The 23,728-nt window shown below is 35.6% G+C and overlaps 1 protein-coding gene across 1 annotated transcript in view; it reads left to right on the top strand.

Moving 5' to 3' along the window:
* LOC113226520 (BTB/POZ domain-containing protein KCTD3) overlaps positions 1 to 17,120 on the top strand; it is a 28,338-nt gene extending 11,218 nt beyond the window's left edge. Inside the window, exons 7-13 of the mRNA XM_026459168.1 lie at positions 1,258 to 1,470; positions 5,698 to 5,814; positions 6,702 to 6,841; positions 8,054 to 8,228; positions 10,856 to 10,952; positions 12,013 to 12,236; positions 16,918 to 17,120. Coding sequence (XP_026314953.1) covers positions 1,258 to 1,470; positions 5,698 to 5,814; positions 6,702 to 6,841; positions 8,054 to 8,228; positions 10,856 to 10,952; positions 12,013 to 12,236; positions 16,918 to 17,060 — 1,109 coding nt within the window. The 3' untranslated portion in view covers positions 17,061 to 17,120. The remainder of the gene's footprint in view (positions 1 to 1,257; positions 1,471 to 5,697; positions 5,815 to 6,701; positions 6,842 to 8,053; positions 8,229 to 10,855; positions 10,953 to 12,012; positions 12,237 to 16,917) is intronic.
* The last annotated feature ends 6,608 nt before the right edge of the window (positions 17,121 to 23,728 follow it).

Raw genomic sequence — 23,728 nt, forward strand, 5'->3', positions numbered from 1 at the left:
AGTTATGTACAAATAATTTTATTCCCTTTACAAATCCAATATCTCCAATAATCCAATATAATAATCCAACCGGTAATGTACAAGGAAAAAATACTAGTGCCTAATCTTGATTGACTTTTGTGCCATTTTAACCAATAAACATATTACGAATTCACTGAATTTTACCTAAAAATCTTTGAATTTCGCTATCTATTGACACAATTAATCACGTGAATCACTTATCGCAACTACACTATTAAGTTCTAATAATTGTATAATAATTAACCCTCATAAGAAGGTTCATTATTATAGAATTAAGGTTCCTTTTTAACCGACTTTAAAAAAGGAAGAGGTTCTCAATTCGACTGTTTTTTTTGTATGTATGTTACGCGATAAAATTTGTGAGTCGATTTTGATGATTCTTTAGTCAAAGTCAAATAATCATTCATTCCATAGGTAAAATTTTTACACTTGAAAACGTCATTTTTTAAGCTACTGCTGGTTCGCTACGCTGACCTCCCTGAGAAGAATAAGCTAGAAACTCGAGGGATTGCTCTTTTCAAATAAACTTAAGTGCTATAAAATACATTTTGAATCATATTTGCGTTGAATCTAGATTCACGCTGTCTTTCCATACATCTTTATGTAACACGTAGTCTACAATTTTGTAACATATTAAAAAAGTCATATTATAAAAGTCATAACTTTTCAATTAAAATACTTTTAATGTAAGTTTTAAACTTAGGAACTGGTAAACTTAATATATGCTCCGGAATCTTATTGTAAAAACGTATACAGTTCCCCATAAAAGAATCGTTTACCTTAGTTAAACGAAAACGTGGTACCATGGACTTAGTTCTAAGGTTAATATTATGGATATTGTCTTTCTAAACGAAGTTATGTTTATTTTTTGTTGCAAAGAGGGTACCTTAGTAGTGGTCCGATTTAAATTTGAAGAATTATAAAAAATATTTCACCTCTAAGGGTGGCAAACTTGGATATGAATCCGGTTTCGTGCACTTTCCTTTAACCAATTTCAATACAAGTTGGCAAATAAATGTAATTCCATGACTTTTTGAGGTTGATTTTTTAGTACTCTATACTGAGATTATTTAATGTTATTATCACAGCTATCTTTTGCGTTTGTTTTACTTGAATTAGATTAAGTTATAATGAAATAAATTAATCTTTATCCTAATTTATCGTTATTGTGAATATTAGCGTTCGATAACAAAATCATCCAGTTAAATGTTGTTTACAAGGATAAAACCCTTTCAGGAACCTTCAACCTCGGTGTTCGAGTGGAACACTTACTCTTCGTAGGTCCCCAACTTGTCGCCTTAAGCGGTGCCGGAACCCGTAGCAAAGCCGGTGTCTGGCACACTAGCACGCAGCACTGGCAAACACAGGATGTGGCCCATCTTACTACTTATGATACTGCTGGATCGTTCCTATTGCTTGGCACTGCGACAGGAGCTATTAATTATATAGGTAAGTTACGACGGTAAGGGGGTTGTTCAGATGCTGTTTAGCGCTATTTTATTTTTCACTAGCTGGTGCCCACGACTTCGTTTGCGTGCAATAAGTACTTCGAGTGCCGCCCCACTGTGCTGTACTAATTTTGATACTTTTATTGGTTCTCCAATACAAACTTTCATCCTCTATTTGCCCCTTTAATAAGTTCGTTGCCAGCTTAATTTTTTTTTTAAATTTCAAATAATGGCATTAACTTATATGACTGTTGTTGGTCTTTTTTTTTTTTTTTTTTTTTATACCTGACAGGCAAATGGTCTCATTTGTATATTATGTATATAAGTATTTTCTATTATATATATAATATTTCATTGTTTGGCTCTATTCTGGGATTATTTTTAGTGCCGGATGTAACCAACTGTTTCCACACAAGTCAAAGTCAAAGATTATTTATTCCATAGGTAAAATAAATTTACACTTAAAAACGTCACATTTAAGCTACTGCTCGTTCACCACGCTGACCTCCCTGAGAAGAACGAGCAAGAAACTCTAGGGATTGCTCTTTTCAAATAAACTTAAATGCTATGGAATACACTTTGAATCAAATTTGTGTGGATTCTGGAGCCATGTCGTCTTTCCATACATCTTTATCTAAAACGTAGTCTTCAATTTTGTAATATGATTTTTCGGTCAAAATATTTTTAATGTAGTTTTTAAACTTAGGAAATGATAAACTTAATATATGCTCCGGAATCTTATTGTAAAAACGTATACAGTTCCCCATAAAAGAGTTGTTTACCTTGGTTAAACGAAATCGTGGTACCATGAGTTTGGACTTAGCTCTAAGGTTAATATTATGGATATCTTCTTTCTTATTGAAATTATGTATATTTTTACGGGCATATAAAATATTTGAGTAAATGTACTGTGATGCCACAGTCATGATACCAGTCTCCTTAAACTTTTCTCTGAGAGATACCCGAGAGCCTAGATGGTACACAGAACGAATCGCTCGTTTTTGCAATACAAATATGGTTTGAATATCTGCCGCTTTACCCCACATGAGAATCCCGTAGGACATTATACTATGGAAGTAACTAAAGTAAACTAGTCTAGCAGTACTAACATCGGTAAGCTCACGTATTCTGCGGACTGCGTATGCAGCGGAGCTTAATCTGCTATCCAGGGACGATATATGTGAAAACCACTGAAGTTTACTATCTAAGGTCACTCCCAAGAAGACTGCTTTATTAACAAGGTCTAACTTTTCTCCTTTTATTTCTATGCTTGGACTAGTCGATTAAAAAAATAATCTCGCATTTAAATAATAAATAAAATAAATAGTTCTACAAGAACGTTGACTCCGTGTCTTACGACGAGTAACCGAAATTTCACTGTTACTTATTATGTATACAAGGTTAGGTTTAATTAATTAATCGAATACCTTTTAACACTCTGTATTGGTATATCAAACAATTTGTCCTTTAAAAATTCGCTTGAAGACTTAGTCAAATTTGACATTAACGATTTAATTTCAATTCTATGCTGCTAATGATAAAAACGTTCCAAAGTGTAAGTGTAAAGTGTATAACGTCGCTGCAATCGCGGCACTACTAAACAACTAACTTTATTACAATATTTAAAAGCGCACTTGCAGCGGCTCTGTCCTCGTTACACGCGCGCGCCACTTTTGCAGACACAGTTAGTGAACTAAAAATACTGAACCGCTACAGATGCGCGTACCGCGCCACATTCGCGCCACTGCAGCGCTTCTACGAGCCCTTAATTAGAAAGCGCCCTACACAGTTAAGTTTTTGACTGCGTGATAATAGTCTTAATAATTTTTTTTTATCTTCTGTTGATTTTTTTGTGTTTAATTATAGAATGATTCTTGGATAAATATTGTGTTTATTCAGGGCGTTACACAGCTTCTGAATAATTCCCTAATCGAAGTTTTCTCATGGTTTAGGTTATGCGCCAAACTACGCCGCGAAGCGAACGCAACACACTGGCAAGTCTTGTTCTTTTCTGCCAGGTCTTAGTTTAGATTAACTTAAGGCTTTCTTAAGTAATTTTTTTTCAGCTATTATTGTAACTTATTTAGTTTATTTATGGCAAAGTATTATTTAGAAATAGTAAACGTATATTTATTTATTGAATAACATGTTTTACTGCTATATGTATATATTTTTTAAATACTCTACAAATTGGGTATTATTATTGATACAAAGAGCACAGATTTTTTAAAATAAATTTTCGAAATAAAAATCTGTTTTTCGTAGTACATTTTTTGTTATAAATAAAAAACGGAAGTGAACCTTATACCGCTGCAATATAATCGACTTTTTTTGGGAGAAAATTAATAGGCGTTATGCGTTCGTCGTCTTCCAGCAATTACCGCTAGATAGCACATTGAATGAAATTGCAATATAAAATCGAAACGTCGTAACTTGCAATAATAGATATTGAACTTTGAAATTTTAATATAAAATCGTTATTGAATTTTCAACGATATGCCAGCTGGGTAAAGTTTAAATAATATTAACAGTCCAGAATTTGTTACATCCTTTTAAATTAGAAACTACGACTAATCATTATAAAGATATCATAGTGAAAGTGAGAGTTTTGGGGACATCGGTTCTGATAGTCATCGAGGCTTAAGGCGCTTCCACTGTTTTTTTTCTTCCGTGGTTATAACAAACATATAAAGAAATTCACATAGATAAGTACTCGGTTTAGTAGCTCAGTTGGTTAACATCGGTTGCCCCGGTATGGTAACAGACACTGGTGCGAGATCAGTTACACCGAAGAAATTTCTTTTTTGAGTTCGATGTTCGTATCAATGATAACAGTAAACGTCTATTTCGTAAAAGTTTGTACAGCACAGTTCAAACTAAAACAAATTCTGCATCATGGGATCAACCCGCTCTCACACGTTGTGCCAGCTTCTTGTTATTGATGAATTAAAATTGACACGCCATGTACAGTAATAAGAATAGCTGAAAATTTTTTTTCAGACGTAGAAGACAAATTTAAAGCATATCTGTCAATTATCGTTACACGAGTATGCGTGTGACATGAGTATTGTTTTTCAAGCCAGATCGGTATGATTGTCTAGCAAGAGCTCTCGCTCTTGTCGATCCTTCAATTGCTGAGGTTTATGATAGGCATTAAGCTGCGCGCAACAACAAATTTAGAGTTAAAACTCTCAAAATCCTAATTTATTTGTTCCATTACTAATACAAAACGTGTTCCAATGCTTCTAAAGGCTATTTTCATATACATATGTGCTACTTCAATATGAAATACAATGTCAAAAAAAAAAGAGTGCAATTACTATCTTCGGTGGGATATTATTAATTTATTACTATTATTAGGAGAATTTCGACGACTCGGTAACTGGATCCATGGCTCAAATGATTAGAGCAATACTACTATGCAGTATGGACTTGGGTTCAACTGCCACCGGGTCGACGATGAAAAAATTTTTCTGTGTGTTCGATCTTCGTATTCATAATCAATTTTAATTATCTTTATGCGTTTTCTACTGTTTCTTGGGTATATTTTCCTATTTACGTTACCTGTTTAATATACATTCTACATTGTTAAATCTCCATCGGACTCAGTCGCCTGCGATGTGTTTTGCATTTGCAATTCAAATTCTTGCAGTTGGTCCCTTCATCCAGCGGTTTCTTACTTGATTTTTACTCTTTACTACCATACCTACTAGCTTGAAAAACTACACTTCTTCCACACTGACACTAATTTAAGTAACTAAGAGAATTAGTAAGTCCTTTCTATTCTATTATTATACATTATTCTATTCTTATTATATTTACATATTTCTATTCATTAAGAGTTTAATATAAAATAGACATTTATTGCAACGCCACAACACAGATACAAAAAAAATGATAAAACACTTAAATAAGCAAAACAAAATAAAAAGAATTAATAAAAAAATACAAAAATTAAAATAAAATAAGACAAAACAAACAAAAGAAAAAAAGTATATATAACAACTACAAACGTTGTACTGTAATTTGTGCGATTGTGGCGAACGCAAAAGGACTTCATTCAGCTTATGCCACAGCAATAATTGATTGTGGCGCTGGTTTGCAATGAACCCTGATTATAACTTATGAATAGCCCGTCTTCTGGACTTTTGCATAAATTTGAACAGACCTTCAATCGGATCGCGAAAACTTAATGTGTTAACTCATATGAAGTATCCTTTGTCGACAGACATGCAGAAATTTCCGCTCCGTATGAAGGACAACGATTTGCTGGTAACACAGTTATACAAGGACCCTAATCAAGAACCAATTACTGCTATATCAGTCTATCTTACTCCTAAAACTAGTAAGTATACTTGCATACAACACATTGAACCACCAAAGTATTTTACTTAATCAAACAAAATTTTGTTTTATCATCGAGTATACAATATACTAGAAATAGAGACGAAATAAGGGTCATCCATCTCTGGCGACTCATCAGGCAAATGGGCATTATATCACTTTTAAATATCAACTCTCGTTTGCACTGAAATCACAAATTAGAAAACTGAAATAGTACAGCGCCAACAACTAACCTGTGTGTACGTTTCCGTATATTCCAAAAATATTCTATATTTATTGTAATGAAGATAATATTTCTAATTATGGGGGGCTGCTCCATTCGGTGTTGTGGGAAAAACAGCAAAACATCTAATTTTTTAAATTAAATTTACAAAACAATCGGAATCACATTTCATCGATAATGAAATATGTAATTTTTCAATTTTCGTCCATTATAGCAAGGCTCAAGCTAATCGATTTGAAGTGAAACAATTGACGACACTCGTCAATTGTTTCAAATTCGGACCGGCCAATAGGAGCGCAGTTGTCACCGTAATGATATGGCAGAATAGTTTTCAAACAAGTTAAATGACATTTCGTCTCTATTTCTGATCTTCGTCTATATACTCGGTGTGTTTTATAAAGAAATTGCGAGTGTTTACTTGTTACACTGAATTTCGCTGTTGAATGAATGTATCAAATGTAAAAGTAATTACAAGTTCATGGGTGATTAAATAGATTCTTTTTACTAAATTACTTTGCTGCAACGGCGAACCCAGTGAAGGTTATAAATACGATTCGCGTTAAGCCGGTCAGACAAACTTTATGTCCATGTAATAAGAGCGAAAATGACATGCGTTTCGCGTTGGCGATCTCCCCTTAATAGATAAATTAACTTTTGTTCACCAGATCTGTGTGGTAACTGGATAGAAATTGCATACGGTACTAGATTCGGCTCCGTAAGGGTCATTGTGCAACATCCTGAAACCGTAGGTCACGGACCACAGCTCTTCCAAACATTCACTGTACATCAGAGTCCTATTACTAAGGTATGATATAATTATGATATTTGTTCAAACAATCATCGATCCATGATTGGCCACCTCGATGGCTCAACAGTTTGCGCTGTTGAGCTCCCGATTCCATTCCCGGTTGAACCAATTTAGGAAATGAACGTTGCTTTTTATTACCATTTAAAAACAAAACAGTTAACAAAATAGGAATTAGTCACATTTTAAACCACTAAGGTTTGTGTTAATGCAATCTAACTTAAATAACAATATCGGTACATTAATTGCTAATTCTGTACTTCGATTTTTTAGAATCGGAAAAACTGGAATCAAAGAAGCATTGTTCGTAAATCTTATTATTCAGACAAGAAAATACAGTAAAGGAAAATATCGTGAGAATTTATGACAAATGATATTTACAAACACGATTATATGTAATTATTTTATAAAGTTTACATTTATGTTTGGAACTTCAATTTTTTTTCAACTTTTTTATAGCGCAAGTCTTTGAAATGGATTAAGTTAGTAAAGACAGAAAAAAATTCTATATATAAGGGTACTGGTGAAATTACAGACACATGTGACGTCTCAAGGTGACAGGCGCAGTGGCAGTGCCCTTAAGGTCTTTGCGATTTAAAGCTGTGAGTGGCACTGCAGCTGTTATGGATAGGCGTGTCGCTTACCAACGGGCGCACGACTCGTTCGTCCCGTCACTTGGAATTATAAAAATTGATTGAATTGACGATTGCATTGTAATCAAATAATATTCAGTATTTAATTTATTCCACTTCGTTACTGTTGTTAAAATGTTATTAATAAGTAGTTAAGTGCTCTTAAATGCGTTATTTGACATCAAATAAAAATGGTTTATAATTTTTTTTAAATTTCTCATACTATATATAATAATTAAAGAATCAATGGTGCAACTGGTCTGGTAGGGTCTGTCTGTACAATATTTCAGTGGAAGTATTCTTCTTCAGTCAGTAGTCTGATCATCTGGTCCTCCTCGTCTTTTGTCCAAAAAAAGTCGGTCTAATCTTGAATTTCTGTTAGTGTATGTAATCTGAAAAATATAATCTCTCTAGCCAGTCATTCTGTTGGTCATCCGTAGAGGCTGGACGCGACAGTAACTTTATAACAAAAAACAAAAATTTCTTCAAATTTTCACATTTATCGTATCGATTATACTGGTTGATGATGAATAAGCTGGTGTTAATGATGATGACATTGATGAAGTTAATGATTCCACAGGTATCACTATCAGAGAACTACTTAATATCAGTATGCAGCGAGTACAACCACGTACGATCGTGGCGTGTGACGCGGTTCCGCGGGATGATCTCCACTCAGCCCGGTACAACGCCTAAAGCTGCTTTCAAAGTCCTCGCACTGGAAGCACCTACAGCTCAACCTCATAACGACTGCGGTTAGTATACAGAATGAATATGTGAAATTATCTTTATTGCACAAAGTTAAGTATCACAGAATAAGATAATGTACAACAGGCGGCCTTAAAATTCTACTTATTATCCCTTTGTAAGGTCAGGTGGGGTAAGAGGAACACCGGTGAAAGCGGGTCTTAATTGTTAAACTGATACTGTGAAGAGTTTAGCACATCATTTAAAAACAAATTAAACAGTTGTGAAATGTTAAGAACACATTATACGAAATACGATGTACATCATACCCCACGTTTTGGGGGAAAAGAAACGTTAGCACAATTCATCGTAAGTATTGAATTTAGAGTAATGATTGTCAAAACATGCAAAGCTGATAATGCCAAAGGCAAGTTTAGTGTACTTCAAAATTCTTGAAAGACTATCTGTTCTTCCTAGAGCTCAAAATATTTGACTCAAAATAAAGTATCTGATTTCTGCCCGCAAGGTTGTTTACGTTGAATCCGATGAGTCGTTTCTTTCTTTAATCTTTTCTTAGAACCAACTCGCATTACTGCCTCCTCCTCACTTATATTGATAATAATTTTTGCAACATAGACGCAGTATCTAAATCAATAATAAATTGCTTTAGATCAGACCATAGTAGCCAATTAGCTTCTTTTAATTGCAAGATGAGCAAGAAGGTAGACCAATTTCTCCGCAAACCGATTAGCACAGAACAAATGGCATGATTCGGCATGATTGAGTAATAAATAAACTGATGCCTGCTGATAAGGCGAAGGTTATGTGTCAGGATCGTAGCAAGAGGAAAGTTCTCAGCATACACCTATGGGAAAAGGGCATGAAGTATATAGAATTAGTTATAAGAACTTAAGGAAAAACTAAAATTTATAACTTATTACAAAATGATTTCTTATCCAGTTTCTTGATTGATATGAATAACTTTAAATCCCTTCATTTAAATCCTAACAGGTGTCACGATCATACTGTCAATAGCTTCTACTTGAGCTCTTGAAATACCTGTCGAAATAACTTTTGTTCTGCAGTTTACAACTTTCAAAACAAGTCGAAATATTAGAAAACACCCTGTATAAATCAGTTTATTTGAAAGTACTGTACATAATTTTTTTATTTTACGTTTTTGATGCTTTCGGTTAAGCTGATATGGATAGTGAATCGCCGTGTTTAAGTTATTGACAGGTTGGTTAGATTCATTTTGTTTTGTTTACGCTTCCACTTGATAGTAACATTAAAAAAAAATTAATATCTTCAATAATATATAACAATTTATTAGAACGTATTAATAAATAGACAAATATATGTGTACACATAATGTTTGGTCGGTGAAACAGTAGAACACAGCAAAACAGTACTTATTTTGTTACGGTCACATTGTATACAACCCTTTAAGTAATTAATAGATGCAGGCGTTACCTTGCGGAAGCCCATAAAAATATACCTTGTATAAATAAATGACTTTTTGACATTGCATTTTAATCAAAACTTATAGTTTAACTTATTTCTCTCAACATTACAGATTTCATACAAATACAATTATATGTCATTTTATACTACTCTTCGAAAAATGATTGTCAGTTTACAAAATAATGAAGATGGGGGGCCGGCTGGGGGGCCGTTTGGTGGCCGGTTGGGGGACCGGCTGGGGTGCCGGTTGGGAGGACGGCTGGGGGGCCGGTAGGGGAGCCGGTTGGGGGGCCGGTGGGGGATCAGTTGAGGGGCCGGTAGGGGAGCCGGTTGGTTCAGTTGGATATCGTTTTCGAGGTATTTGGGGATACTCAATACAAATATAGCATTTATTTCTAAATCCAAGATGGCGGACACGTCTTTTCAAATAAATGCAATATGAGCATCATTTTCGAGGTAATTGGGGGTACTCATTACAAATATAGCATTCATTTCTAAATCCAAGATGGCGGACACGACTTTTCAAATAAATGCAATATGAACATCATTTTCGAGGTCTTTGAGGGTGCTCATTACGAATATGGCACACATTTCTAAATCTAAGACGACGGACACGATTTTTCAAATAATGGCAAGTAGGGCATCGTTTTCGAGGTATTTGGGGGTGCTTATTACAAATATAGCATTTATTTCTTAGTCCAAGATGGCGGGCACGACTTTTCAAGTAAATGCAATATGGGTATCATTTTCGAGGTATTTCGGGGTGCTCATAACGAATATAGCACGCATTTCTAAATCCAAGATGGCGGACATGATTTTTCAAATAAGGGAAAGTAGGGTGTCGTTTTCGAGGTATTTGGGGGTGCTCATAACAAATATAGCATTTATTTCTTAGTCCAAGATGGCGAACACGACTTTTCAAGTAAATGCAATATGGGTATCACTTTCGAGGTATTTCGGGATGCTCATTACGAATATGGCACTCATTTCTAAATCCTAGAAGGCGAGCACGACTTTTTCAAACAATGACAAGCACCTAACCTAACCCACTACCTAACCCAACCCCTAATCCACCCCCTAACGCGCCCCTAAGCCACACCCGACGAGTCTTCAGTCCCCGCCTCAACTTTTTATTTACAATATATTATGGGCATTGACCTTTAGGTCAATGAATGTGGGTGTTCTTTTCCCTCAAGCTGTATAATAACATCGATGGTCTCCTGTTTTTCAGGACCGTACGGTGAACAAGACGAGGAGCAAATGTTTATACAAAAAGTTGTACCTGACACAGATACGCTTTATGTGCGGTTAGCGTCCAATGGGAAAAGGTAAGGAATGTTGATATATTCAAAGTTTCCAATAATATCGATTCATTTGTACTGCAGCTTTTTGTTTAAGCACTTCTACTGCACTAGATCAATTACGTAAGCAGCAGTCTAACCGCGTAATCTGTCTGTCCGTCCGGTGCTATCTATAACCTTTTTGGCGCAGTATTGCTGTTGAAATAATTTTGTATTAACTATCTGTTAAACTTAGTAGTAGAAGCAGTAGAGCTCAGTGTTAAAAAGTTTATCCAGGAAAGTACTCCCACCGTACTTTGAAGGGTAAGGGTGCTGGCGAAATTACAGGCACATGGGCCTTGTCAACTGTATGTCTCTGAGCACCGTGGCAGTGCCCCGCTTTGCAATTTAAAGCTCTAAGTGGCGCTGCAATTGCAATGGACAGGCGTGACGCTTACCACCAGGCGCACGTCTTGTTCGTCGCATCACTTGGTATCATGAAAACAAGGTTTATTTTATAAAAAAAACAATGGTTGAAAATCCCAACACCGAGCCAGACAAACAACATCAATGCCACTGGGTTGTCTGTTGTCTTACTAATCAAAATAATTGAAAAAAATGAGAATACAATGATTGTGAAAATGTAGTAGCGAACTTTCTACGATTTTTTGATGAATTTATTTTCGCACATGACCAGGAAATTGACTAAGTGTGCCTAAATTGTTTTCACAAAAAAAGAGTTCATGGTTAAGACAATTCCCTTTTATCTCCTATAGAGTCGGAATTCCCCATATTGTCGCAGTTAAAAAATAACACACTGTATAAAATTGTACGTTTCCTTTGTGGAACACAATAAGGACGACATTTTTATTGTGTTTAAACTAATTATTTGCATCGAAATTATAACAAAGTACTTTATTTTAATTAGTGCAAATTGCAAATGCTCCCTACTAGAGAGTAACATTCCTAATGGAAATTAGGAATGTTATTCAAGGGGTGGGGCCTGGTGACTTGTAATACAGGTGAAATATCTGCTAAAATGTTATTATTATTATTTATTATAAATGACCACGCCTTTTTATATGTATACAACTTCTGTGTTTCACAGAGTATGCACAATCCGTTCAGTAGACAGCTCCGCAGTATCATGTTTCACGGTCGCCGAGTGCGAAGGGGCGCTCCGTCCGAGGCGATTGTTGCTCTGTGGCCACCGCTCCGGCGCAGCACAAATGTGGGACCTTACAGCTGCTATTGATAAGGCTGCCAAGCCTGGCCCCACACCTGGTCCTACTAGTGGGCCTAGCACTAGTAATGGCAGTAGTCACAAAGAGGGTAAGCAAAAAAAGACAAATTTACTGATAAATACTTGATCGGTTCTTGGTTGTTTAACACATAAATTAAATTTTATTTACCTTTCATACTCCGAAAAACTTAAAAAAATGTATTGTGAAATGCCTCCTTGGGGCCTACCACAACCTCTTAAAACAATATTACTTTTACCTTACATTGGATTTTCGTACCATGACACGTATAAAGTAAGCTTATTATAATGTTAAAACTATGATGTTTTTGGTCACTCAGTTGGTACTATGTCGCGGCTCTAACATTAAAGTAATATTGTTCTTATGTCAAATTTAGCTATCTTAAAATAGTTACACGGATGCAATGGAAACAATATTATTTTCGAATTTATTGTCAAAATATTGATTTGTAATGATTATAAGTTAAGTTGAACTTATTTATTTACATATATCTCTTCAATATTTTGTTTATTTTAATTTTATAGTACATAGGAAATAACTTCTCGTTAAATAAAAATACGCGATGTTTATTTCATAAAATTATGACAGCAACATCTATACGCTCCTTAGCGACACTAACAGTTGACACTAGACTATAATTCCGAATTCATAACGTGACAATCAAGACTCGGCTTGTTTTATTTATTTTACTGTATGAATATGCGGAAAAATAATTGACAACAACGTAATTTAAATAGATTTCATTGTAACATACTTTGTTTTGACAGTCAAAATTCTCTGAATGTAAATAATATTAAGTACTTTAACATTATACTACGGTAGGACGATTCGGAACATCAAAAAAGAAAGAGATGGCATTATACAGTTCATATAGCGTTATTTCTTTCCTATTTTTGGTAAGGAATAGACAATATTGGGAAATCATTCGTTCTTTCAGTCACTTTAGCAATAATACATTACTTGGTTGATAGGTTTACCATGGTACAAATATGAGTAATATTACAATAAGCTTATTATAAGTTTACATTAAAATAAGATTGTTTTTTGAAAGGTTATATACCCTTGTCTGCAGTTTTTTTAAACGCATTCAATTTCCCCGATATACTGAAGCAACAATCAAGTACCAAGTGTTAAAGTCCTTAGTTTTCTAGACCTCTACTTTTGTTAACATATCAGTAGTATATTTAATAGTAGCTGTAGAACTTGTGAAAGAGTTCCTTGTGACAGAGAAGGTGCTACCACTTTACCTATTTCTGCCGCCAAGCAGTAATGTGAGAATTACTGCCTTCCGATTTTGAAGGATAAGAGTGCTGGTGGCACATGGGACTTGTCAACTTACGTCTCAGGGTAACGAGCGTAACGTAGTGGGAGTGCCCCTCAGATCTTTACGATTTAAAACCTTAGAATAATAACGCATAGAAACCTAGCCCGCACACGCTAAGTGAGGCAAATTGTAGGACGCCCTATGGGTTTACACGAGCGAGCGGGCTGTCAGTGCTCAAGGTCAAGTTCAACCGCGAGCAGCTCAAAAATTTTTGCTAAAAATGACGAAATGTGCGTTAATTGGGTTTAAAAATAGATCAGACAAATATAAAATAGACACTAACATCACATTCCACAAGGAAGTAACACATTTCGACTTGTATTTTTATCTAAATATTCACTAAAACAGAAAATTAATTTCGTTGCAACAAGATACGAAAATGTTGCAAAGTAACGGGTTTTTTCTCCCCATTTTACTATTCTGTTTCAAAATAATTATATTACGTAATTTTTTGAGAATAGGCAATATCGCGACTGTTGCAAAATTTCTACAAACGTACACCGCCGCAACAACATTGTAGGGAATTTACGTTAGCTATTTTTACGAAATATATTTAGTATTTGCCTTCATTAGTTTCATGTGAAAAATCATTATTCTTGTTCATCATACACTCATTTAAAAAAATTGTCTTGCCCAGACTCAAAAGTTCTTAACTAAAATTATGTCAGGAAACTAACACTGACTAAAAAGTCATCGTCAGTTCTCCAAAATCGTGTATAAATAACTTTCAGGTTCAGGTTCTTAATTGTTATCGTGTACTTTTCATATAAACATACCCACAGGTAATATCAGGCTATTTATATATTCAAATTCGATCGTCGCACTTAAACTCGCTTGTAGGTTTTTGTTCATATATGACTTAAATAAGAATTGGGTAGTATTTAATAAGGTGCCTACAGATTTGCTCGACATTGTCGATCGACAGTAACGATTGAGAATTATAGACGTTTTCGAGGAGTTTTAGAGTGCTTATTACGAATGTAGCATTAATTTTTAAATCCAAGATGGTTGACAACAATTTTCAAAAATATATTTTTGGTAAACCATAAGGAAATGGCATGTACATCTGAATACAAGATGGGGGACAAGACTTCTAATTCTTCTTCTTCTAATTCTTTGCCATCTTATATTTAGAAATATGTGCTCCTATTCGGAATGAGCAGCCCCTAATACCTTGAAAACGACACCCAACTTGCCATTATTCGAAAAATCGTGCCCGCCATCTTGGATTTAGAAATTAGTGCCATGTTCTTAATGAGCACCCCCAAATACTTCAAAAACGACACCCAACTTGCTATTATTTGAAAAGTCATGTCCGCCATCTTGGATTTAGAAATAAGTGTTATATTCCTAATGAGCACCCCCAAATACCTCGAAAACGATCCCCAACTTGCCATTATATGAAAAATCGTGCCCGCCATCTTGAATTTAGAAATGAGTGCCATATTCGTAATGAGCACCCCCAAATACCTCGAAATTGATACCCATATTGCATTTATTTCAAAAGTCGTGTCCGCCATCTTGGATTTAGAAATAAATGCCATATTCGTGATGAGCACCTCTAATACCTCGAAAACGATTCACATATTGCATTTATTCGAAAAGACGTGTCCGCCATCTTGGATTTAGAAATGAGAAAAGTCGTGTCCGCCTTCGTGTATTCAGATATAATTTGCCATTTCCATAAGGATTACCAAAAATAAATTTTTGAAAATTCCTGTCACTTGACGTTGTCGATCAACAGTAACGATCGACAAAATCGAGCATATCTGTAGGCACCTGATCGACAGTAACGATCGACAAAATCGAACAAATCTGTAGGCACCTCTAACTTAACGATGAGTTAAGCAAGATACAATTTCCCCACTTTTGAGGGAAGTATTATTCCATGGCATCATTATTTGTATATTTGTGTGCGTGCCGACGAGCGTTAATACAAGTTGCTTACGCCTACATGAATTTGATTTTTGCCTCACTTGTGACAGTTCGTTTTTTATGAAACTATCATTCTATGCGTTATTATTCTAAGTTTAAAACTATGAGTGACGCTGCAACTGTTGTAGACAGGCGTGTCGTTTTCCACCAGGCGTACAACTTGTTCATCCCATCACTTGGTATTGTAAAAGGGCGTAATCGTGGATTAGCGTAGCGAGAGGCACTTTTCAAAGATAAATAAGGATTATATTCAAGAATAAAGATTTACTGCATGTTATCAGATCAAAGCTTGTTCTAAAACAACCATATTTTTTTTACAATACTATTTTTTTATATAACTCTAAATACAAACCTACATTCATTCAGCCAGCACTAACACAAACCATAATGCCTAGTCTATAGTATCATAAAATTAAAAAATATCAGCCCCTATACAAGCAACGTAAACTCGTCAAGGATTCGCTCTGGGCCTTTTGGAGGGAAAAGTGTCGTTTTAATTTTGATTTTCAATTATTTTGTGAAATCTAGTTTAAAGTGGAATAGGATAATGCTATTGTGCCTTAATCGAATATTAAAACGCGAAATTATACGAATCTCGAACTAAAATACCCGTATCGGCCTGTTCTAAGGAATCCTGTGTCAATCCAAGCACGCCGCCTCAAATTGCCTATCCTCTTTGTGGCGGCCACATTTACAAAAACATAATTAAACGAAGACATGGCTCAAAGGACTTGTATCCAAGCCAAAATTATTAATAAACAAATAAACTCGTCAACTTTTGATAGAAAGTCAATTTTTTCGTATGTTTCGTACATTGTATTATATAATTTAAGACAATCGGAACATTACGTTTTTAGTGTTGAATTATTTACGATTATGACATAAAATAATCGCTTTATACAGGAGGTTAGGTAGAAGGCTGCAAAGGTTTCAACTTTGCTGCCTTCTGCCTAACCTCCTGTATAAAGCGAGAGCAAGGACTGTTAAATTTTGCCACCTCCATAGCTAAATGCTACCCTTTAATGCCCATACATTTAGTAGCAGTAGAGCTCCTTGTGAAAGAGTTCGTTCCGGGAAATACTGTCGCCTTACCTATTTATGCCGTCAAGTAGTAATATGAGCATTACAGCCATTGATGTCAATGATTACAGGGTTCCGATTTTGAAGGGTCCTAGTGAAATTATAGGCACATTCCCTTACGACAAAATGTCCCTTGCGACTATTGTCTCTTAGGGCATTTCAAATTTCCACTGTCGATGTAAAAGTAATAATTTCGTCGATGTATCAAATTTTGAAATGTCGTAAGCGACATTTTGCAGTAAGGAACATTTTCCATTACGACAAAGTATCCCTTACGACATTTCAAATTTCTACCGTGGATATGTATGTGGCACTGGGACTGTTATAGGTAAGCGTGTCGCGTACTACCAGGCCACGGCTTATGAATAAGCCACCTTAATAGTAATAACATGTATATAAAAATTTCCTTCAGGTGAATTCGAAGACTCTCCAGTACAGGACGGTGGACCAACTCCCGATGAACTAGTCAGACTGCTATCCGCATGTGACCTCGACGCGACCCCCGCGCCTGTTGTCGTCCCTCTATCACCGAATAGACCCATGCAGGCCCCATGATCAGCGACGTGTAGTGCACTTATGTGGCTTTACTCCGTTGTTTTTAATTCATAAAGGACATATTTTATCGTTACGATTGCATATGCAACGTTCTGACAGGGGGATACGTAAAAAGAGCAACATATAAAGGAGAAATCACACTTATCGAAGCGTAATCAGCTTAAGCCGGTCAGAAAAAGCTTTATGTCTATGCAATAACAGCGAAAAGGACGTTGTGGGGTTTTTTGAGTGAATTTAAAGCTTTTTCTGATTTTTCTGACCGAGCTAAATCGATTGACACACTATACTGCGTTTATTTAATTTCCATCGTAAATGTAGTTCATCGAGTATATAACCAGAAATAGAGACGAAATGTCATTTAATTTGTTTGAAAACTATTCTGCCATATCATTACTGTGACAACTGCGCTCCGATTGGCTGCCCGAGTTCGAAACAATTGACGGGTGTCGTCAACTGTTTCACTTCAAAACGACCAGATAACTTGAGCTTTGCTATAATGGACTAAAATTGCAAAATTACATATTTAATTACCGATGAAATGTGATTCCGTTTGTTTTGTAATTAAATGTTTTGTTGTTTTTCCCACACCACCGAATAGAACAGCACGGCATTGTTATGTTTTGTGAGATATTGTCTTTATTACAATTAATACAGAATATTTTTTGGAATATACGGAGACGTACACCTGTGTGTACGTCAGTTGTTGGCCTGTCTATATTTCAGTGCAAACGAGAGTTCTTATTTATAAGAGCTGTATCGCTAATGTGTTACCAGGAATATATGGCCCTTATTTCGTCTCTATTTCTGGTTATATACTCGATGGTATAGTTAAAAATAGCCAAAAGACAGAGAAAAGAAAATTTTTCATTCAATTTTTCAGCCATTATTATCCTACTGCAGAGCAAAGATCTCCCTTCCCACTTTTTCCACTCTTCGCGAATTAACGCCGCTACAGGCCAAGACCTCATATATTGTCCAATTCGTCACGCCATCTCGTTCTGTCTTTCGCGGCTTCGTCTTGAGTTTGGAGGGATCCACTCCATGATGGTCTTTGCCCACAGCTTATTTCACATGCAGTTCCATTTTAAACTCGCGGCTTTATGATCAACGTCAACGAGTTGTGTTTTGGAGCACAGTATGCTGTTGCGCACGCGGTCTGACAAGAGAAAAGAAAAACATAATAATAATGTGCCAGATAACCACAGTTATCTGGTCTCAAACTAGGGAAATTTACCCTATACTTTGAGCATCAGAGCAATTGAATTCATTTCGAGCACCATTCTGAAAACTCAGACCAGAACCAGTTTAGAAAAGTTCATTTCCAAATTGGTCGTACCAGGAATCCAACTGGGGCTCTCCTCGTCCAGCGCACGCAGTGTAAACCGTTTGCTCACCGAGGTCGTCATTTTCCGCGTCAATAAGTGTGTGACTCCTTTAGTTGGTATTCTTCTTGAAATTTCTTATTAAACAGAAAACAAGGAATTATGAAGGCAGTTTTACACAGTACCAATGTGCACGACGTACTAAGAATATTGTGCATAATTGTTGGTTTTCAAACTTTAATGACAAATAAAATGGATGCATTAAAATTCGTATCAAATGTAGGCTGTAACAAAAACGTGCAATAATAACTTGCATGATATGCGGTAGTGTTCAAGACACTGAACAACTTTATCAGAAATTAAATATTCATTAAATAAAATTGTTACAAAAGTCGAAAACTTTCAATTCTTTAGTTTGATACACACTAATTTCATGTACCAAAATATGCCTACACATTATTTATAATGTTTTGCATATCACGAAAAACGATATTATTCTTGATGCCTCTATGCTATTTCGTCCATTTAAGTCCGAAAACAATAATGCACTTCAAACTCATCCATTGAGCATATTATTCGCCAAGTAGCACCGTAAAAACACGCTGCGCTCTACGCAACGAGGGCGGGACGTCACAATCGTGAGACTATTATGGCATGTTCACACAAAGTCGACTACCGCCTTCGACAAACGAGGCGTAATCGACTCATTGTTTATACCGGTCGACTGCCATGCCGCCTCTTCAGCAAGCGAATTCGGCTGACGAAGGCAGTGCAGTTAACGCGCTGTTTACACAGAGTCGAATGCCGTTTTAGCCGTAATCATCAAATGATACATACAAGTTTACGCCCAGACCTAATAAATCGTTCGAAACGTTAAAAAGACTGGTCGGGTAGTTAGGTATTTCCTGGCCCTCAGCATGCGCATCGTGGTGAGACGCGGCCGCTGACACGTTGTAACCTGTTTGATTGACCGTCGCATGCCGAATGATTACACTTAGTCGACTCGATCGACTTCATCAAAAGACTCAATGTTTACACTGGGTGGGCCCTCGGCAGGCAAGCGAAGGTGTCCTGTCGACTTAGTGTAAACGCGCCATTATGTAACTGAGCTTTAACGACGGTTTGTCTGAACCTGACATTTTGGGTGCCGAACATTTGACCAAACCATGTTAACGTGATAACATGTCAACTACATCTGAATCGTATGTAGAAGTGAGCAAAAAGTTTTAACATATTTAGGGTTATAAGTATTAATACAAAGATCGAACACTCAGAAAAATTCCTTCGATCCGGCCGGATTCGAACCGACGTCTTCTAGCATGCCGTGGCAGACGCTCTACCAACTAAGCCACGGAACGAACCAGCGGACCTCACGAATTCCTCTATGTGCTTGCGTCGTGTCTTTGTATTTGGTTTTAGAAACTAGTGGAGTAATTTCACAAAAAATAATTGAATATCAATTCAATAAAACTTTAAAATACAGTGAACAGCGATATCTCTCGCCAGGGCCGGTAGCTGTAAAGGTATCTAACTGGGTGATAAAACTTTCATAGATTTCTAATAGATGGCGCTACGACTAAAAAGTCGTTGAAAAACCAACTACAAAGACACGACGACAAGCACATAGAAAAATTCGTGAGGTCCGCTGGTTCGTTCCGTGGCTTAGTTAGGAAGAATTCGGTTCGAATCCGGCGCGATCAAAGGATTTTTTTCTGAGTGTTCGATCTTTGTATTACTACCATTGACCTACCAATAAATGGACGTCGGGTTCGCGCTAAAAAGTGTCCGCACCTATAGGGCGTTAAAATCGCATACAGAGCGTCAATCGCGCAACAGTCTTTGTTTGTTCGACTGACAGCGCGGTTGTCAATCATGCAGTACCATAATAATAATAACTTGTAAAAATTATACAGCAGTAAAGTGTAAAACAGGATTTTCTATCATATTTTCACTAAACAAATATATTGTGTTATCATAGTTCTCATTTAAAAGTGTTATTTTGTACAGTTTTATAGTATTTAATTTATTAAACTTATACATAAATGGATCGTAAATATAAATTACACAATCACACAAAATAGTCAAATAGCTAATTGTCCTTTTTCTACATTGCATGCGTAAAAGATGGAAAGCGACCCATTACGTCAATTTCAAGAAGCTTATATAAACTTCTTGGTTATTTTCAATTGTTCGAATCACAAGCGATTGAAATATTTAGAACGAAGAAACTATAGACTCGCTTTGATTTTCGTCTTATTGTTAAAATGTTTTTTTATGAAACGTTAGCAATAACTAACAAAACATTGTTGTAGTCGTTTTACGGCTTGGGATTACCTATCAGAAGTCAAAAATACATTTGCCCGAAATAACGTTAGCTCGAATTTTCATAATGTCAAATGTATTTTTTAGGAAGATTACAAAACAAAAGCATCAAAATTATTCGAAAGCGTAACGGTTTTATTGTAAATCGGTCTTCGAATTACGGATATTTAAGTTTACGTTTAGTTGGAATATCGGTACATTTCTTATAGTACACGCTTATTTTCACATTTGTAGTAATATTTATATGTATCTGCCCAACTCTATTAATTTTTTAAGTGAATTCGACATAATAATATATATAAAAATTAATTAATATTTACGATATAGGCTACCCCATTACTCTTGTGTTCAAGTAATTTTCAGTCGAAACTAAATATGGTGCATTTTGTTAAATTTCCAGTAGAAGCTGAATATGGTGTTTTTTTGGGGCCCTTAAATTGTCTGCAATGACGTTACAATTTAAATTAAATGTTTTAGTTTTTTGTATTTCGTTACATGTCACTACGTTTGTATAGGTTAACTTCGGACATTTTTTTCGTGGTTTTTGTATTAGACCCGACGTCCATTTGTTGGTAGGTCAATGATTAATACTTATAACGAACTAGTGGAGTAATTTTACAAAAAATAATTGAATATAAATTCAACAAAAATTTAAAATATTTAGGGTTACCAGGTCTAAAAACCGACATTTGGGTTAAAAGAGTGGACACGGATTATAAAGAATTATATCTCGTAGTTTTATTACGACAATTTGTTCTTAATGTAAAACCAGGGTTTTTTGGTCATTTATCAAAAATCTTAAATACTTACGAAATAACAATAAAATTGAATAAATCAGTCTTCTTTATAATAAATTTTACTGTCAATATCATACCCCGCTTGCACGTGACTAATTTAACCGGACACGCTTCGAAAAACCCTTGTCCGGATTCATACGGACGCCTGGATGAACATTTGCATGAACATTTTTATTAATCTTACGAAGCTAGGGATAAATATTTAGTTCAAATTAATTGAATTTAATCTCATTATATTATAAAAATGATTTCCTATGAATCGTCCTAAATATTCTATTTATTAAAAAACACTATAGTGCCTCCAAAGAGCGCTCCTATTGGTAGATTATAACTTAGTTCTATTTTCAAATCGTGAACTTCGTCACAATATACCTGCTCATTGGCAAATACTATATTATGAAAATATCCGCCTAAAACGAAATAAGTTTATCGTCGAAAAAGACTGACCCCCATCAGCTCAACCAATGAAATAAATTCTCATACCTTATGGAACTTATTACTTATTTATTGTCAACCAGTTCATATTCAACAATTATTTTATATGGGCGTAATTTAACTGAATTGAACAAGGTGTAGTGGTAGTTTACTATCATATTTTATTAATTGAAATCTATACTGGAATGTTATGTTATACGTACATATCTAGTCTATTTCGCACATTTGAAAAACTATTTAGATGATTATTTATTAAGTAAAACTAAAAGAAGCGGTACGTCTTTTTACTATTAGGAAAAATAAGTTGTTCTATGCAGGCCGTAGTCAAATTTAAAAATAAAAATGAGTTTCTAAGGCTCAAGTCACACTGGCGCAGAGTCGAAGCGTCGCGTCGCGTCCTGTTTTTCAGCCACAACGCTTGATGACGCGCGTCATCGCGCGCATTAGTACGCCCTGATCACAACGTGGTCGGCGTCTGACGCCTCACTGCGCTCAAGTAACGCGCGAAGCCGCTCGACGGCAACAAAGCGTCGACCCTCGTTTCTATATTTGTACAACACAAATTTGTACCTTAATAATAGAAAAATAGAGATGAATATGCTGTAGGCGAAAAATATGACGCGTCGTCGTGACGCTTCGACTCTGCGCCAGTGTGAGTTGAGCCTAAGTGTTTTCTCCTTATACCTTCACTTTTAAAGTAAAAGGTCTACCGGCTGCGCGCCAAAATTAAGTTATTTGCCAAAATTTTAAGTAAAGACCACGTTAAATGCAAGACACCAAATTGTTATAATTTACAGGGCTTAACAAAAGCACCACTGCTTAGCAGGAATAACAAGCAAGTGCGGCGATAGGGTTCAAATTTTTTATCGACAAATGTTTGTCTGACCCGGTCGGTCGACTTTCGGTTTTTAATACAACGCCACGTTTACCATATTCAACCGCCTAAGTTGAACGTTTTCCAATTTATTGTTTTCAATCAGAGGTCACAATTATTATGCGAATGAATTTCGGTAGACGCTCCTCGATGCAAAGGTGGTAATTTTTTGTGGTAATGCAAAGGTGGTGGTAAATTAGTAGAAACTTTGCTAGTGTAAATGATAAATAACTTTTTTTTGTACTACATATAATCTTGTATACAAATTGTAAACTGTTTGTTTCTCAAGTAATAAATAAAAATATTTTTTTATCGGTCGGCAAATTACTTTAGTCTTCGAATTACGCACAAAGACGTCATAGTTTTTATTGATGGATGTGAATTTTGATATCTCACTCGACAATGTATAATATATATTTCTGTAACTTGACATCTATTAGGATGTAGCGATAAAAATGGCTTGAAATAAAAATTACGTTTGTACATACGCTGTTAAATAAATTATTTACATAAATTGGGTTTTTTTTTATCCTAGGACCATAACCCCCAAACGATGAATATTTACGCATTATTTGTTTTAAATTTAATTTAATTTAACACACACACTCATAGCCCCGCACTTACCACTAGGCAAACCCTGTGTCGCGGGTGCCATGGACACACATATAGACAATCACAATTACACCCTAACTCACGATATATAAATGTAGACTATACAGATATATCTCCCTGTCTGAGAATCGAACCTGGGACCTCCGATCTCGACGGGTTTGAATGGTTGGAAATTGTTAAACGAAAGGGAGCAGTGGAGGATTTCGGAAGAAAACTTTATCCAGCAGTAAAACACAAAAAAGGATTATTGAGTATGTAGGCTATTAATATTAGGGGTTAAAGTATGAAATTGCCGTTTTATTGCAA

Source organism: Hyposmocoma kahamanoa, unplaced genomic scaffold (assembly GCF_003589595.1).
Source record: "Hyposmocoma kahamanoa isolate Upper Pololo Valley unplaced genomic scaffold, ASM358959v1 192, whole genome shotgun sequence".
NCBI classification, from domain to species: domain Eukaryota; kingdom Metazoa; phylum Arthropoda; class Insecta; order Lepidoptera; family Cosmopterigidae; genus Hyposmocoma; species Hyposmocoma kahamanoa.